Here is an 18,718-nt window from a genome sequence, read left to right as displayed (position 1 = left end):
TATTTTTATTTTTATTATTTTTTTTCTTATTTATTTTATTTTTATTTATATTATTATTTTTTTTAATTCTTTTTCTTATTTATTTTATTTTTATTTTATTTATTTATTCATGTAATAATGAATTTGACAAAATTTTAACAGAAGCAATGTAACCCGGCCAAGAACGAAGGGTGGCACGGTACGCGACGCACTTGCGTAATATGGTAGCGCGCTTTCTCATTGGGAAACTTCAAGAGTTAATAACTCGGTAAATAATGGCTTGAGCCAAAAGTGGAAAAGGAACTTTTAGTTCAAAATTCCACCTTCTTTCACTCCTTCCAAGATTTACTAATCATTATAGGACACCCTGTATATATGTAGAAATCTTTCTGTGTTAATCTCTATTTGTTTCTTATATGACATATATCGGTAGCATATACCGAATACAATGTAAGTTTTATATTTAATGTACATATCTATATATATTGATATGTTCTTAATATCTTGACTGTGTGGTGAAAACGGGACTTCCGTACCACCAGTGTGTAAAAAAAGTTTTTTTCTTACAATTGCGCTACGATTTTAGTATTAAGATTTTCAAGTTCACTGAATCTGAATATGATATCAGAATTTCAAAATTCAAAATGGCGGATCGAAATATAAAAAAAAATCCCAATATTTTCTAATTTTTTATCCGCCATGTTGGATCTGTTATTTTGAATTTTGAGATTCAAATATATTTATATTCAGCGGCCTCAAAAACCTCAGTACAATCATTTTTTATAAAAATACAATTATTTTTCAACCTTTAATACGCCATGTTGGATCTATTATTTTGAATTTTGAGATTCTGATATTTTACTGAATTCAGAGACCTCAAAAGCTGTAAGATACAAAGCTTCATCAAATCGCAAAAGGATAAACCGGTTTTTTTTAAAGATGTACATACATGTACATTACATACTGGTGGCACGTGTTTTTTCTATACACATATAATACATACACCCTCAGGGGTTAAAGTTTGTTCGCGACAGCCAACTTGGTAACGGATCCTCGTAGTCTGTTACACTTTCAAATAGACTACATATTGGAAATATAAATATATATACAGTCCCCTAACGTGCAGAAACATTAGTAAATATTATGTTAGTATCCTCTGAGCACTCTTAGACTAAATATCTATCTAAATATCTAATTTAAACTGTCTATATTCTCACCTTTATAAAGGTGTTGAATTTCAAAAGTTTTATATTTTTCTCTTAATTCACATGATAGATAAAGTATTATTTGGGAGTTACATAAAGACATATTGTTATGAATAATGGCAACATCTATCTACGGAACCAGAATTCTTCCTCAGCGTTATAATCACTTTTTTCATCCTAACCTTTGTCACATTTGCAAATACAAAAATCAAGAGTATTTGAAATTATGTTCGGGTTGTTCCATGATCTCTTACTGCAGCGAGCAGCACAGACTGCAGCATCAACCGCAACACCAGGAAATATGTGAAGCTATAAAAGAAATGAGTAGGACGAAATCTCTATGGATCACTCGTGGAATGACGGACGACGAATGGGTTAATTATAAGAAGGAGAATCTGCAGGATATCAAGACGATTCTATTTCGCAAATTGGAGCCGTATGAGGAACAGATGTTCTTGCTCGCAAAATCGTGCGGTATTTGTCACCAACAACGAGATTTGAAAACCGTTTGTATTAGATGCTCACATCTCAATTTGTGCGATGATCACAAGTCCATTCCCGTTGAACACAACTGTGTGCAATTGAGAAGATCTTTATTTTTGGATGTCTTCGAATACTTAGAGAAAAAAGATTTGAAAATACCGCCATACCATCTACCTTCTGCAACTGTGTATGAAATAATTAAAAATGGTGGCACAGAAGCAATTGTTAACTATTACAAGAGAAGAATACGACTAAAGGATTGGAAATTCAGTGATTACATATACTCCAATGCCATATCGGGACCGTTGACAGTGACTTATATAATAAATCATATAAAACCCTTGGCTTTTTGGAAGCCAAAGGAAACTCATGTCCTACACATTATAGCTGGAAGCTTGACGGATAAGCAGAGTTTGTCAGCTTGGGAAATATTACTGCATATCTTATTTCCAGCAAAAAAAATATTAATTTTAATGATAGAACCAGGATTAAAAATTGATGCAGAAGATATAGGAGAACGGGACATATGTGACAGGTGCCGTATGACGAAAAAAGTGCTAATTTTTCAAGTACACAATATGTCGTACAAGTCTTATGTGCAAGATAGTTCCTACATTTCACCAGATGTGATTATAGGATTCAATGTAGATGTTAAGGAATTAGGGGCAGACACTATAAAAATTTTACAGTGTCAGAAATGTCCGGTACTTCTCACGTCTATATCAAAATATGATATAAATCAAAATATATTGGAAATAAATAAGATACTAGAAATGAAACTAAGATATTGTGTGAATGTGAACAACAAATTTCAATCTCACAGACCATATAGAGACATAAAGAAAGACACATTTTTCCCTAATAAGTGTATAGTTTTCTATAATGCAGGATTAAATAAAAGAAGTTATGTTTAGTTTTATACGGTAAATTACATTTTTGCAAATGCATTATTGCAAATGGCAGTCGTTGCATCATATTAAACAAGAGAAATCAATTAGACCTAGATTTATTTCGACCATTGACATAAACTATTTTGACAAAATTATTCTATGTGTAAAAAGTCTAAATAATAGTAACAGATAAATATATTTGAATATATGCTAGGAATAATATTTACCTATTTACCGCTTCTTCGCATACATTTGGCTTTATATTAACTTGTGCCGAAATTATAACATTTATAACGAATTTAAGTACTATTTTTTAATAGTAATGACAATTAATATAATGTTGTCTACATTTTTTATATAGAAAAAAATATGTAGAGACAATTTATTATAGTTATCCAATCAACCTTTATATATACATGAGTATGTTGTGTATAATAAATTTTCTTCCTTCCGTTAAAGTGTCGAAGTAGCGTGTGAAGTTTCAAATTTCATATTATAAATAAAATAGTCTTTAATTTTAGTAACACGGACCTAATTCGTTCCTAGAGATAATGTTACAATTTGCATTGCAGTTACATAAAACTATAAGTTATATTATATAAGTTATGATATATTTGTACATGGTATATATGTTGTAAAATATTATATCATTTATGTTATAATATATATACACATATTAATAAATAATTTTGTGCATATATATTGTCTTTACGTGTAAAGTTATGATATATTTGTACATGGTACATATGTTGTAAAATATTATATCATTTATGTTATAATATATATACATATATTAATAAATAATTTTGTACATATATATTTTCTTTACGTGTAAAGTTTGAATAAATATTTCTTACATTATTTTTACGTGTCGCTACATATTTCTAATTTATTCGCGATATCCTACTTGGTAACAGACATTCAAAATTTGTTTGATTTTCACTTATATTACATATTGAAAATACAAATATATCTACCTGATACCACGAGAGGCACAAACATCAGTAAACATTCTATTAGTATCGTCCGAACAATCTTAGAATCGACAACTATTTAGTCTATACGAAATTTTCTTACTATCGTAAAAGTGCCGTGTTTCAAAAGCGTTATATATTTTTCCTTTAAAATTTGCATTATAGATAAAGTATTACTTGACAGTATTGGCTATACATAGATATATTGTTTGATAAATTACTTTTGTAGCTATCACATTCTTGCAAATAGCAGTTGTTGCATTATTTTAAACAATATAAGTTATCGATTAGTTTTAGATTTGTTCCAGTTATTAATATAAAATATATGGACGAAATATTCTATGTGTGAAAAGTCTAAAATTAGCAGTAACAGAAAGTCAAAATATTATGAATGTTAGTTTTTATCGCTTCTTCGGATAAATTCGAAATTATATTAGATCATGCTAACATTATAACGTTCATAACAAATTTGAGTATTATTTTTTAATAGTGACTAATATAATGTTATCGATATTTCTCATATAAAACATATGTGAATAATTTATTAACCCCTCGATTATTCTTTATATAGGTATAAGTATGTATAAAGAAATTTCTTTTTTTAAGACGTCGTTTTGTGTGTCAAATTCGAAATCTCGTATTATAAACGAAATAGTCTTCAATTTTAGTTATATAGGCGTAATTTTTTTCTGACAATGTTGTTACAAATTGCTTTGAAATTATACAAAATTATAAAATATAATACATTTATAAAATTATAAGATTATAATGTATATATAAAATTATAAGATATGTACACATATATTAATAAATAATTCTATATATATATGCATGTTATATATACGTGTTAAAATTTGAATAAATTACTAACACCATTTTCATCTGTCGCTACATATTCTGAATTTATTCGCGACATCCACTCGATAAGAAATATTCTAAGTATGTTAGATTTTCACATATTGAATATACAAATCTACATCTACGATGTCGCGACAGGCAAAAACATTAGTAAATACTATGTTAGTACTCTCCGAGCAATCTCGGGATCGACAACTATTTACTATACCGAATTCTATAGTCTGTACCGAATTTTCTTACTATCGTAAAAGTACCGTGTTTCAAAAGTATAATATATTTTTCTCATAAAATTCGCATTATAGATAAAGTATTAATTGACAGTATTGCCTGTCAACATACATTGGCTGTGTATACATAGGTAGAAATATTATTTTCAGAATAATGTTAGACTCTTTAACGAAATCCAAATATCTGGTTATAATAAGTTCTTCCATCCCAACATTTGTCATATTTGTACAGAAAGAAACATAAGTTTGATGTTATGTTAGGGCTGTACCATGACCTATTACTGCAGCGAGAAGTACAGGATGGAGCAGCTACCTCAGCACGAGGGGATATGCAGCGTTATAAAAAGAATAAGCATGATAAGAAACTGCTGGGGACTCGTGGGATGACGAAAAACGAATGGATTATACATAAAAAGCAGAATGTGCAAATTGTCCAGCGATTCTACGTCGCAAATTGAAGCAAATTGACGAGGAGCAGACATTCTTGTTCGCAAAATCAATGTTTGTTACCACAACTTAGAAGTCACTTGTCTGCAATGCTTCTCCATCAAAAAGTGTGGTGGACAGAATTCAATTATGATTCAATACAGTTGTGACCTTATTATTGCGAAAATCTTTGTTTCTGAACATCGATAATATGTATATGTAGAAACCAAGCATGAAAGTTTCGCTATGAAATCTACATAAAGATATGTACGATGTAAATGGAAATTATAGCATGGAATTAGAGAATACGAAAAGAAGAAAAAGCATAATTGGGGGATTAATGATTACATCGTACATTCCAATTCCATATCGAACCCGTTGACATTATGTTATACGATGCTACATCTGAAGTTGATGGCATTATAAAGGAAATCGAAGACATTGTCTTACATATTAACGATATAAGTTTAACGGACATGCAAAGTTTGTCAGCTTGGGAAATTCCACTGCATGTTCCATTCTCATCAACAAAAATAACAATTATAATGATAGAAGATTGAGGAATGATATAGGACACATTTTTCCTAAATAATATATAATTTTCGATGATGAATTAAATATGAATTTGTAAGATATTACGTACTCTCTCCTTTTTCTCTAACAATCAATAATTTATTGTAAATTAACCTGAATAGAAATAGGCGAAGAAATAGGCTAAAAAAACATGTCATGTTAATTTACAACAAAGTATTGGTTGTTAGAGCAACAGAAGAGTGTATGGAATATCATACAAATTAATTTAATCGATTGCAAGTGTTATTTTACGGATACACATTTTTATTTTAATATATTTCGCTTAAATTTCTAGCATGCATTTTCTCTCGCTTCTAATGTCATTAAAACGTGATAGACAATGCAAGAGGCCAGAAGGCTTAAGTACACTTCAGCAATTTTTTGTGGGACAGGATATATAGTTAACACTAGTGCATATGGAATAGAATAACTCCAAATTAGAAAGATTTCAATCGTATTTCACTCTTGATTTCAGACAATTCATCATATCGATGTATTGAAATCTCCTTCACGCCTCAATCTATAACAAAATTATATTATCATCAAATAACATGACCCTTGAAAACAATGAATCTTGTAACTTCGTTTCTTTTCCTATTGTTTGTAATGGCAAAGGTAATTCAAGTGTACCCAATTAGTGGAACACTTTATTTGCTTAAAAGAGCCTCACGCAATAGCTCCATAACCTGCAGAGCCTGTAAATTATCATAAATTAAATTTAATTAATTAATTGATATAAATTATGTCTGTGTCAAATATATATCCACGCAAAATTTTCTATACAGCGTGTCCCATAATGATAAATAAATCTCGGAAGGAGTGAAAGAAGATGGAATTTTTAATTAAAAATTCTTTTTCCACTTTTGGCTCAAGCCATTATTTACCGATTTATTAACTCTTGAAGTTTCCCAATGAGAAGGCGCGCTACCATATTACGCAAGTGCGTCGCGCACCGTGTTACCCCTCGTCCTTGCCCGGGTTACATTGCTTCTGTTAAAATTTTGCCAAATTCATTAATATATGAATAAATAAATAAAAACAATTAGAAATCGATCAACTAATTATTTTGTATGAAAAAATTATTCATATTGTCCGAAATTAATAAATACAGAAATAATTCATGTCAATTGTGCCTTTTTACGTTTCTTATTTATTTTATTTTTATTTTTATTATTTTTTTTTTTTAATTTTTTTTTCTTATTTATTTTATTTTTATTTTATTTATTTATTCATGTATTAATGAATTTGACAAAATTTTAACAGAAGCAATATAACCCGGCCAAGAACGAAGGGTGGCACGGTGCGCGACGCACCTGCGTAATATAGTAGCGCGCCTTCTCATTGGGAAATTTCAAGAGTTAATAACTCGGTAAATAATGGCTTGAGCCAAAAGTGGAAAAGGAACTTTTAGTTCAAAATTCCACCTTCTTTCACTTCTTCCAAGATTTACTAATCATTATGGGACACCCTGTATATATGTAGAAATCTTTCTGTGTGTTAATCTCTATTTGTTTCTTATATGACATATATCGGTAGCATATATCGAATACAATGTAAGTTTTATATTTAATGTACATATCTATACATATTGATATGTTCTTAATATCTTGACTGTGTGGTGAAAACGGGACTTCCGTACCACCAGTGAGTAAAAAAAGTTTCTTTCTTACAATTGCGCTACGATTTTAGTAATAAGATTTTCAAGTTCACTGAATCTGAATATGATATCAGAATTTCAAAATTCAAAATAGCGGATCGAAATATAAAAAAAAATCCCAATATTTTCTAATTTTTTATCCGCCATGTTGGATCTGTTATTTTGAAATTTTAGATTCAAATCTATTTATATTCAGCGGCCTCAAAAACCTCAGTACAATCATTTTTTATAAAAATACAATTATTTTTCAACCTTTAATACGCCATGTTGGATCTATTATTTTGAATTTTGAGATTCTGATATTTTACTGAATTCAGAGACCTCAAAAGCTGTAAGATACAAAGCTTCATCAAATCGCAAAAGGATAAACCGGTTTTTTTTAAAGATGTACATACATGTACATTACATACTGGTGGCACGTGTTTTTTCTATACACATATAATACATACACCCTCAGGGGTTAAAGTTTGTTCGCGACAGCCAACTTGGTAACGGATCCTCGTAGTCTGTTACACTTTCAAATAGACAACATATTGGAAATATAAATATATATACAGTCCCCTAACGTGCAGAAACATTAGTAAATATTATGTTATCCTCTGAGCACTCTTAGACTAAATATCTATCTAAATATCTAATTTAAATTGTCTATATTCTCACCTTTATAAAGGTGTTGAATTTCAAAAGTTTTATATTTTTCTCTTAATTCACATGATAGGTAAAGTATTATTTGGGAGTTACATAAAGACATATTGTTATGAATAATGGCAACATCTATTTACGGAACCAGAATTCTTCCTCAGCGTTATAATCACTTTTTTCATCCTAACCTTTGTCACATTTGCAAATACAAAAATCAAGAGTATTTGAAATTATGTTCGGGTTGTTCCATGATCTCTTACTGCAGCGAGCAGCACAGACTGCAGCATCAACCGCAACACCAGGAAATATGTGAAGCTATAAAAGAAATGAGTAGGACGAAATCTCTATGGATCACTCGTGGAATGACGGACGACGAATGGGTTAATTATAAGAAGGAGAATCTGCAGGATATCAAGACGATTCTATTTCGCAAATTGGAGCCGTATGAGGAACAGATGTTCTTGCTCGCAAAATCGTGCGGTATTTGTCACCAACAACGAGATTTGAAAACCGTTTGTATTAGATGCTTACATCTCAATTTGTGCGATGATCACAAGTCCATTCCCGTTGAACACAACTGTGTGCAATTGAGAAGATCTTTATTTTTGGATGTCTTCGAATACTTAGAGAAAAAAGATTTGAAAATACCGCCATACCATCTACCTTCTGTAACTGTGTGTGAAATGATTAAAAATGGTGGCACAGAAGCAATTGTTAACTATTACAAGAGAAGAATACGACTAAAAGATTGGAAATTCAGTGATTATATATACTCCAATGCCATATCGGGACCGTTGACAGTGACTTATATAATAAATCGTATAAAACCCTTGGCTTTTTGGAAGCCAAAGGAAACTCATGTCCTACACATTATAGCCGGAAGCTTGACGGATAAGCAGAGTTTGTCAGCTTGGGAAATGTTACTGCATATCTTATTTCCAGCAAAAAAAATATTAATTGTAATGATAGAACCAGGATTAAAAATTGATGCAGAAGATATAGGAGAATTCGACGTATGTGCAATATGCCATTCAATGAAAAAAGCATTAACTTTTCAAGTACACGATATGTCGTACAAGTCTTATGTGCAAGATAGTTCCTACATTTCACCAGATGTGATTATAGGATTCAATGTAGATGTTAAGGAATTAGGGGCAGACACTATAAAAATTTTACAGTGTCAGAAATGTCCGTTACTTCTCACGTCTATATCAAAATATGATATAAATCAAAATATATTGGAAATAAATAAGATACTAGAAATGAAACTAGGATATTGTGTGAATGTGAACAACAAATTTCAATCTCACAGACCATATAGAGACATAAAGAAAGACACATTTTTCCCTAATAAGTGTATAGTTTTCTATAATGCAGGATTAAATAAAAGAAGTTATGTTTAGTTTTATACGGTAAATTACATTTTTGCAAATGCATTATTGCAAATGGCAGTCGTTGCATCATATTAAACAAGAGAAATCAATTAGACCTAGATTTATTTCGACCATTGACATAAAATATTTTGACAAAATTATTCTATGTGTAAAAAGTCTAAATAATAGTAACAGATAAATATATTTAAATATATGCTAGAAATAATATTTACCTATTTACCGCTTCTTCGCATACATTTGGCTTTATATTAACTTGTGCCGAAATTATAACATTTATAACGAATTTAAGTACTATTTTTTAATAGTAATGACAATTAATATAACTTTTAATAGTAATGACAATTAATATAATGTTGTCTACATTTTTTATATAGAAAAAATATGTAGAGACAATTTATTATAGTTATCCAATCAACCTTTATATATAAATGAGTATGTTGTGTATAATAAATTTTCTTCCTTCCGTTAAAGTGTCAAGGTTGCGTGTCAAGTTTCAAATTTTATATTATAAATAAAATAGTCTTAAATTTTAGTTACACGGACCTAATTCTTTCCTAGAGATAATGTTACAATTTGCATTGCAGTTACATAAAACTATAAGTTATGATATATTTGTACATGGTATATATGTTGTAAAATATTATATCAATTATGTTATAATATATATACACATATTAATAAATAATTTTGTGCATATATATTGTCTTTACGTGTAAAGTTATGATATATTTGTACATGGTACGTATGTTGTAAAATATTATATCATTTATGTTATAATATATATACATATATTAATAAATAATTTTGTACATATATATTTTCTTTACGTGTAAAGTTTGAATAAATATTTCTTACACTATTTTTATGTGTCACTACATATTTCTAATTTATTCGCGATATCCTACTTGGTAACAGACATTCAAAATTTGTTTGATTTTCACTTATATTACATATTGAAAATACAAATATATCTACCTGATACCACGAGAGGCACAAACATCAGTAAACATTCTATTAGTATAGTCCGAACAATCTTAGAATCGACAACTATTTAGTCTATACGAAATTTTCTTACTATCGTAAAAGTGCCGTGTTTCAAAAGCGTTATATATTTTTCCCTTAAAATTTGCATTATAGATAAAGTATTACTTGACAGTATTGGCTATACATAGATATATTGTTTAATAAATTACTTTTGTAGCTATCACATTCTTGCAAATAGCAGTTGTTGCATTATTTTAAACAATATAAGTTATGGATTAGTTTTAGATTTGTTCCAGTTATTAATATAAAATATATGGACGAAATATTCTATGTGTGAAAAGTCTAAAATTAGCAGTAACAGAAAGTCGAAATATTATGAATGTTAGTTTTTATCGCTTCTTCAGATAAATTCGAAATTATATTAGATCATGCTAACATTATAACGTTCATAACAAATTTGAGTATTATTTTTTAATAGTGACTAATATAATGTTATCGATATTTCTCATATAAAACATATGTGAATAATTTATTAACCCCTCGATTATTCTTTATATAGGTATAAGTATGTATAAAGAAATTTCTTTTTTTAAGACGTCGTTTTGTGTGTCAAATTCGAAATCTCGTATTATAAACGAAATAGTCTTCAATTTTAGTTATATAGGCGTAATTTTTTTCTGACAATGTTGTTACAAATTGCTTTGAAATTATACAAAATTATAAAATATAATACATATATAAAATTATAAGATTATAATGTATATACAAAATTATAAGATATGTACACATATATTAATAAATAATTCTATATATATATGCATGTTATATATACGTGTTAAAATTTGAATAAATTACTAACATCATTTTCATCTGTCGCTACATATTCTGAATTTATTCGCGACATCTACTCGATAAGAAATATTCTAAGTTTGTTAGATTTTCACATATTGAATATACAAATCTACATCTACGATGTCGCGACAGGCAAAAACATTAGTAAATACTATGTTAGTACTCTCCGAGCAATCTCGGGATCGGCAACTATTTAGCTTATACCGAATTCTCTTATCATAATAGTGCCGAGTTTCGAAAATATTAAATATCTTTTTCTTAAAATTTACACACATTAGATAAAGCATTACTTGACAATATTGGCTATACATAGATATATTGTTTTCAGAATAATGTTTGAGTCTTTTTACGAAATCCAAACACCTGGTTATGATTATAATAAGTTCTTCCATCCCAATGTTTGTCACGTTTGCAAACAAAGAATCATAAATTTGACATCATGTTGGGGCTGTACCATGATCTCTTACTGTAGCGAGGAGCACAGGATGGAGCATCTACCTCAGCACGAGGAGATGTGCAGAGCTATAAGGAGAATGAGCATGATAAGGAACTGCTGGGACACTCGTGGGATGACGAAAGACGAATGGGTTATACATAAGAAGCAGAATATGCAAACTGTCCTGCCGATTCTACGTCGCAAATTAAAGCCGTACGAGGAACAGATGTTCTTATACGCAAAATCGTGCGGTGTTTGTCACCAACAACACAACCTGGAAATCACTTGTCTAGAATGCTTTTCCGTCAACCAGTGCAGTGATCATACTTTAATTGAGATTGAACACGATTGTCTGCAATTAAAAATATCTTTGTTTTTGGACATCGATGATAGCCTGCAGAAACCAAGCATAAAAATTTCGCAGTGTTTTCTACCTAAAGATATATATGATGTGAATGAAAATTACAGCATGGAATTACTCGTTGAACGATATAGGAAGCAAAACACAAAGGAATATAATTGGGAGATTGATGATTTCATATATTCCGACTCCATATCGAACCCGTTAACACTGTGTTATGCGATTCTATATCTAAACTTGTTTAAATTAATAAAGGAAAACGAAGCCATTGTCATACACATTATTGCCGGAAGTTTGACGGATATACAGAGTCTGTCGGCTTGGGAAATTATACTGCATATACTAGTTTCAGGAGCAAAATTGACAATTATAATGGTGGAATCAGAATTAAACAATGCTGATATCGGAGCATGGAATACATGTAAAGTGTGCCAAGCCTTGAATAAGACACTTCATTTTGAAATACATAGTATATTGTATGAACATTATATAAAATGTTCGTTTTATATGTCGCCGAATGTCGTTATAGGATTTAATGCAGAACTTAGGAAATTGGGGGCGAGCACTATAAGAATATTGCAGCGTCAGAATGTTCCGTTGCTTCTCACGGCTATATCAGCAAGTAAAGCACTGGACTGTAATGATAAGCTCAATGAGGTGCTGGGCAAATGCCCGTATCCTCGTTTTATCGAAAACACATTTCGATCTTGCAGACCATACAGAGATCCAGAGAATGATATATTTTTTCCTAATACTTACTTAATTTTCTATGATAATTTAAATTTCTTGTGATAAATTAAATTTAGTTTTATAGAATAAGTTAAGTCTTTATAACGATCATATTTTTGCTAATAGCAATTATTATATGTGAATGCATCATTCTGAACGATATACCAAGTAGATTAGTTTTGGATTTATTTCGGTCAACGATATAAGTATGTCTGGTCGAAGTCTCCTTTAAAAGAAAGTCTAATCAGCAGTAATGGAAAGTTGAGATTTTAGGATAATTTCTATCACAACTTCCCGTGTAGAAATTTGTTAAAGATACCTCCAGCCTTCTTCTTATGCCATTCTTAATAAACAAATAATTATTTATTAGGGATAATATATTTAAGGAACGTTTCCTTATTCAGATTAGGATCTTATCAAGGTTTTATATGAATGTTTTAATTTCATAAATACTTGTTTTAATAGACTAATTTTTTAAAATAAAAAAACGACTTATTGAAGATATATGTGTAAATAAGAGGAATTTAATAATATCTACTTTGCAAGTACAAAAGTATTAAGGTGAGCTTGTTGAAAAGTGAATAACTCACAAGATATTTCATATCTTGTGTACTAAAAATATATGAGAATAAAAGTATGTAAAATATCTCGTAAAGTATTCACTATTTTAGTAAATAACCCAAGTACTTTTATACGCTAAATGATCAGAGAAATCGATTTGTTAGAAAAATTATATGTTTTCGTTAAAAAAATAAAAATAAAAATTGTCAGAACTTTTTAAAAAACAAAACGGTCAAATAAATGTTAGTATCTTTTCTCTGTCTCGAAATCTTACAATTGTTGAAAATAGTTTTGTTCGTATCTTTCTTAATTTCCAAAGTATAAATTTCACATGTATTAATAAAAACAGGACACCCTTATATATGTGTGTATATATATGCATATATATACAATCTATATATTTATATATATATAGATATATATTGTATATATATACACACACTATATATATACTTTTATACATATACTTGATATTATATATATAATGCATATATATATATATATATATATATATATATATATATATATAATAACTATATATGTATATTTGATATTATATATCTATATAAAAATATAATATCAAGTTATATATTATGATGTGTGTTTATAATATTAATAACTTATAATAAGCATTAAATTATAATTATATAATGTATACAAACACTTATATAAAGACTATATTAAAATTTATAAATGTTTCTTATTGTATGTTCCTATCCACCACTGTAGAATTCTGTGTTTTCCAGTTTATTTGCGATATCCGACTTGGTAAGTGACATTCGAAGTTTGTTAGATTTCCACTACGGGACGTATTATCAACAAACCAGAGAGCGACACGCAGAAATGTGGTAAACACAATAATCAGTGTTCTGTAAACCGTCACCAAATCGATATCTATTCTGCACATACAGAATTTCCTCATCTCCGACGTATCGAAAATTTCAAACGTTATATATTTTCAAAATTTATATTGTACGATAAATAGTATAACTCACATCGTGTGAAGCGCTTAATATCACTTTTTGAGAAAAATGACATGGTTTGAGAACTTGAAGAAGTATCCTGTAAATTATAATAAATTCTTCCATCCTAATGTTTGTCACGTTTGTAAGTGGTCATACGGAGACGAGTTGAAATTATGTGCCGATTGCCACATGATCTCTTACTGCGGCGAGGAGCACAGAGTGCTGCATCGAGAGCAACACGAGAATATGTGCAAAGCTATAAGAGAAATGTGTAAGACAAAGAACTTATGGGACTCTCGCGGAATGACGTCGGACCAATGGCTCATATTTAGAAAAGAGAATGTACAAGTTATCCAGCTGATCCTACATCGCAAATTGGAGCCTTACGAGGAGCAAATGTTCTTGTTCGCGAAATCGTGTGGTATTTGTCGGCAGCAGGATAACCTGACAAGCACTTGTCCAAACTGCTTCTCCGTCAACACTTGCGTCGATCATGATTTAACTGATGTCAAGCACGACTGTCACTTTCTGAGGACAGCTCTGTGGTTGGATACCCACGAGCTCGAAAACACTTTACTAAAAATCCCGCAGTCTTACATGCCTAACTGTATGAATAAGAGCTTCCTTGTCGGTGGCATGAAATTATTCATTGATTTTTGTAGAACCCGCGACCAACTGAAGTTCACTTGGAGCGCTAATGATTATAATTACTCTGATTATTTATCAAAACCATTAACAGTGTTGAATGTTATAAGTAATGAGCAACTCGCATTCCGTGTAAATCATATAAGAAGCTTTGTCATTCATATTATAGACGGAATTTTCACGGATACTTGCTCATTATCCGCTTGGGAAGTCTTTTTGCATACACTAAACGAGGGGACAGAATTATTGATTATAATGATAGGAACAGAATTTAAAAACATACCATGGGATGTTTGTGATATGTGCCGTGCCGCGGGTAAAAAACTTAATTTTGAATATCGCGCAATATTAAACGAACAACACATACAACATTTGTTCTATGTTGAATCAGATTTGATAGTAGGATTTGACGCAGATCTTAGGAAATTTGAAGCTAGCATCATAAAAGCATTATTATTTAGTCAAAATTGTCTGTTAATTTTAACGGCTAAATCGAAAAGCAATGCGCAAGAAAATATCATGAAAATAAAGGAAGTATTGGGTATAAAACCCACCTATTTCGTCGAAAATGATTTCAGCAGTATTAGACCATATAGAGATTATGAGAACAATACGTTTTCTTCTAACAAATATTTAATTGTATATAATGATACGTACGTTCGAAACGATTCGCTTCAAGCTGGTAGCAGTCATCAAGTTTGACTGCATCATTACTTTGGTATTATTATTGTAAACAAGTTGTGATATGGATTGTTCTAACAAATAAATTGCGAACATTTATAATAAACCGTGTTCTGAGAAAGAATTGAAATATAATCACATTCTGATTTCTTCTATAAAAATATTATCTCGTTGTCGCATGTACGACGATCAAACATAACATTATACCTAAGTTGTATGTACTAAAAGTAACATGAATAGAAATGACCGGAGCAGTATCGCGAGCCACACGACTGCGCATGCGCGAGTCATGCAACGATAAAAGCCCTAAAGAAAAAAACCTGGTACATTCCTGTTAAAAGGATGATGTCAGCAAAAGTAATAAAAAAAGTAAGTAGCAAACTGTTTGTCAGATATAAATAGCAATGTCAGATTTAATATATAAAATTAACAGCCACGTTACTCTTTTTGAACCTAAAAAATTTTTCCAAGTCGGTTGGTAGTATTTTTACCTTGAGAACTTATCAGTTACTCACTTTTACAATCCCAAAAGTAGCAAAAGTAGCAAAAGTCTCAAGTAGTAAAAGAGGGCAATGAAAAATCAGTTGTTTTCTTTGTCTAATTGCCTAATTGGTGGAAAAAAGGGAAGAAGAGAAGCAGTCACACGATTCACTTACTTGTTAACGTGCCTCAATAGTTATGTTGAATAGTATTTTGCGCCGCCAGAAGCTTTGCAACTGTTCGTAAGACTTCCTGCTGAATGACACTTAGCGCTTTACAGTTTTCCAAAATGTTTACTAAGCAGTCCAGCATATTGTAAGTGTGCTGGGAAAAATGGAGACTGCTTAATAAATATGTTGAAAATGCGCAAATCGCCCGTGGCAATCAAAAGAAACTATTATTACAACAGTTGCAAAGCTGCTGCCAGCGCAACGGAAAGCGCTTACTGAGTTGCTTTTCCTGCCGAATGTAGCCATTGACATGAAGATGAAGAAGTGAAGAAAAAGAAGAAGAAGCAAAGCGCGTATGAGGTTTGTGCCTCTTCTTCGAACGAGATACATATTATGTCCCTCCTTTTCTCACTATGTCTAACTCTCATATCCTTCTATTTTATCTAGACCCGTATTAATCATTATCATTTAAAATTTATCTCAAGTGAGATACTCAGATTTTAATTCAGAGCTAAAGGAGAGTTTTTCAATTGAATCATGACTACAGATATAAATGTCACATATATAATATACAACTGAAAAACTTGGATCTAATTCTGAACATCACATGAAATAAGTTTCAGATGGTAACTCCCAAGTAGCGCATAAAAGCTTAAAACGGTTACGATAACATTGTTGTAGCTTAAATCGCAGCATTTTTGTCTAGCACAGCTATTGTAACTGTGACGTTTTGACAAAATTGTAACAGCAAAACAATATTTTCAGATTTTGAAAATGATGTCGCAGCCATTTAGCAACTATTTTTCTGTAAATGGGTTGTCATAGTCAAATTACAGCAGTCAAAATAAAAATAAACAAACTAATAAACAGAAAATGTTTTTCATATGTAATATGTAAATTAATGTTCTCACACACACACATACACAACACATATACAGTAAAAGTTAAATTTTAATTTTAAAATTAAACGTATAATATAAAAATATTGTGTGTGTTAAAAGAAAATTAAAAATAATTTTTTTATTTAACTGCAACTGAACTTCGGGCAAATCGAAACTGTCGCCTCATTAAAGTGAAGTCAAATTTAGAGGTTAATAGAAATTAATAGATCATTGCAAATTATTACAATTTATAACATATAAACATACTAGAGCGGACGCAAATTCATAAGTACATTAATTAACAGAACACAAATCCTTAAATAATAATTTTAGAACCGCATAAATGAATGCATGAGTCTGCATCGCTGATATATGTCAAATTTAATATATAAAATTAATAGCCACGTTACTCTTTTTGAATTTAAAAAATTTTTCCAAGTCGGTTAGTAGTATTTTTATCTTGAGAACTTATCAGTTACTCACTTTTACAATCCCAAAAATAGCAAGATGACTGAGCCTAGTTTAAACTTTTCTTTACAGTTGTTATCGTGCTTTTACAATCATTAATATAGCTAAAATATCTGTGACTGAATTATGGCTCTTGTTATTGTTATCATAGCGACTAACCAATTAAGGCAGTTAAAGTGACTGCGTCTCATTCTAGTTTTTCTGATAGCTGTCACAGCGATTTCACAGCTATTAATAGCTGTGGAGTCATTGCTGAATAGCTATAAATAGCTAAAACAGTGACTTATCGCAGCCTTTTTTAGATTTCTCAGCACTTTTGCAATTAAAAGTCCAGCAAAATAACATTGGCTGCCAAACAGCTGCAATTAAGGCTGGCAGGATGTCATACTAGCCACATTTTTGCTGTCGCAGCGAATATAACTAGACTGTATTACTTGAGCTATTAATACGGGCCCTACAGTATACCTACTATATGACCAAGAAAACATCTGATTCAGAGTATCTGTGCCCTTCAATCTCACAATCAGTTATGTCTATAACTAAGTCAGTGCGCAGTCAGTCTCCTTAAGGGGATGCTGAAGCTGAAAACTTTACCGGCAGAACACTGACATTTTTCTGCAAAATTTACGTCGTACTAGTTACACAGAATTACAAATGCTTTTACGCAACGAAAGTAGCAAAAATAAATAGGAGCACTGCTCGATATGTGACGAAAACGAAGAAGAAATTTTTAATGTAAAGTCTCAAGCTGTCAGATAGTGTAATATTTGCCTAATCCAAAAATCCCGCAGCTTGTACACACCGAAAGTGTGGATGCTCCAAACAGAAAAATTTTGAAGAACATTCCTCTACCTTCGCATCTGCATTTGGAAGCTTAAAATTATCGAAAAAAAGTTTGCAGAAAGATTTCTACCCGATGAAAAATTTGTCATGCAAAATTTTGTATGAAATTTGTCCATACATAATTATGTATAATTATATATAATCATATAAAATTATATATAATTATACACAATTTTGTATAACAATATGTATAATTACATATAAATTTATGCGTAATTATGTAAAATTATATATGAATTTATATATATAATTAAACATAATTATATATAATTATATATAATTATATATATAAATAGAATGTATGAACATGAATGCACAAATTTGATACATAATAATATATAATTATATATAATT

The 18,718-nt window shown here is 30.3% G+C and overlaps 4 protein-coding genes across 8 annotated transcripts in view; 3 read left to right on the top strand and 1 right to left on the bottom strand.

The window, feature by feature from the left end:
• The window catches only part of LOC116846861 (four and a half LIM domains protein 2), a 642,247-nt gene that overhangs the window by 400,898 nt on the left and 222,631 nt on the right, over positions 1 to 18,718 (bottom strand). The gene's annotated exons all lie outside the window — the stretch shown is intronic.
• LOC116846889 lies at positions 7,865 to 10,051 on the top strand. Its single transcript, XM_032821282.1, has one exon. It carries the CDS (start codon positions 8,037 to 8,039, stop codon positions 9,315 to 9,317), a length of 1,281 nt encoding a protein of 426 aa, XP_032677173.1. The 5' UTR covers positions 7,865 to 8,036; the 3' UTR covers positions 9,318 to 10,051.
• On the top strand, positions 10,149 to 13,585 carry LOC116846894. Its single transcript, XM_032821289.1, has 2 exons — positions 10,149 to 10,673; positions 11,473 to 13,585. The coding sequence occupies exon 2, from the start codon at positions 11,477 to 11,479 to the stop codon at positions 12,731 to 12,733; it is 1,257 nt and encodes a 418-aa protein (XP_032677180.1). The 5' UTR covers positions 10,149 to 10,673; positions 11,473 to 11,476; the 3' UTR covers positions 12,734 to 13,585.
• The window catches only part of LOC116846886, a 7,220-nt gene continuing 2,545 nt past the window's right edge, over positions 14,044 to 18,718 (top strand). The window contains exon 1 of the mRNA XM_032821278.1: positions 14,044 to 14,877. Coding sequence (XP_032677169.1) covers positions 14,263 to 14,877 — 615 coding nt within the window. The 5' untranslated portion in view covers positions 14,044 to 14,262. The remainder of the gene's footprint in view (positions 14,878 to 18,718) is intronic.

Source organism: Odontomachus brunneus, unplaced genomic scaffold (genome assembly GCF_010583005.1).
Source record: "Odontomachus brunneus isolate Ranch 3 - 2012 unplaced genomic scaffold, Obru_v1 Obru_scaffold_071, whole genome shotgun sequence".
NCBI lineage: Eukaryota > Metazoa > Arthropoda > Insecta > Hymenoptera > Formicidae > Odontomachus > Odontomachus brunneus.
The sequence above is the reverse complement of the archived record's forward strand: the minus strand, read 5'-3'. Positions and strand labels throughout refer to the sequence as shown.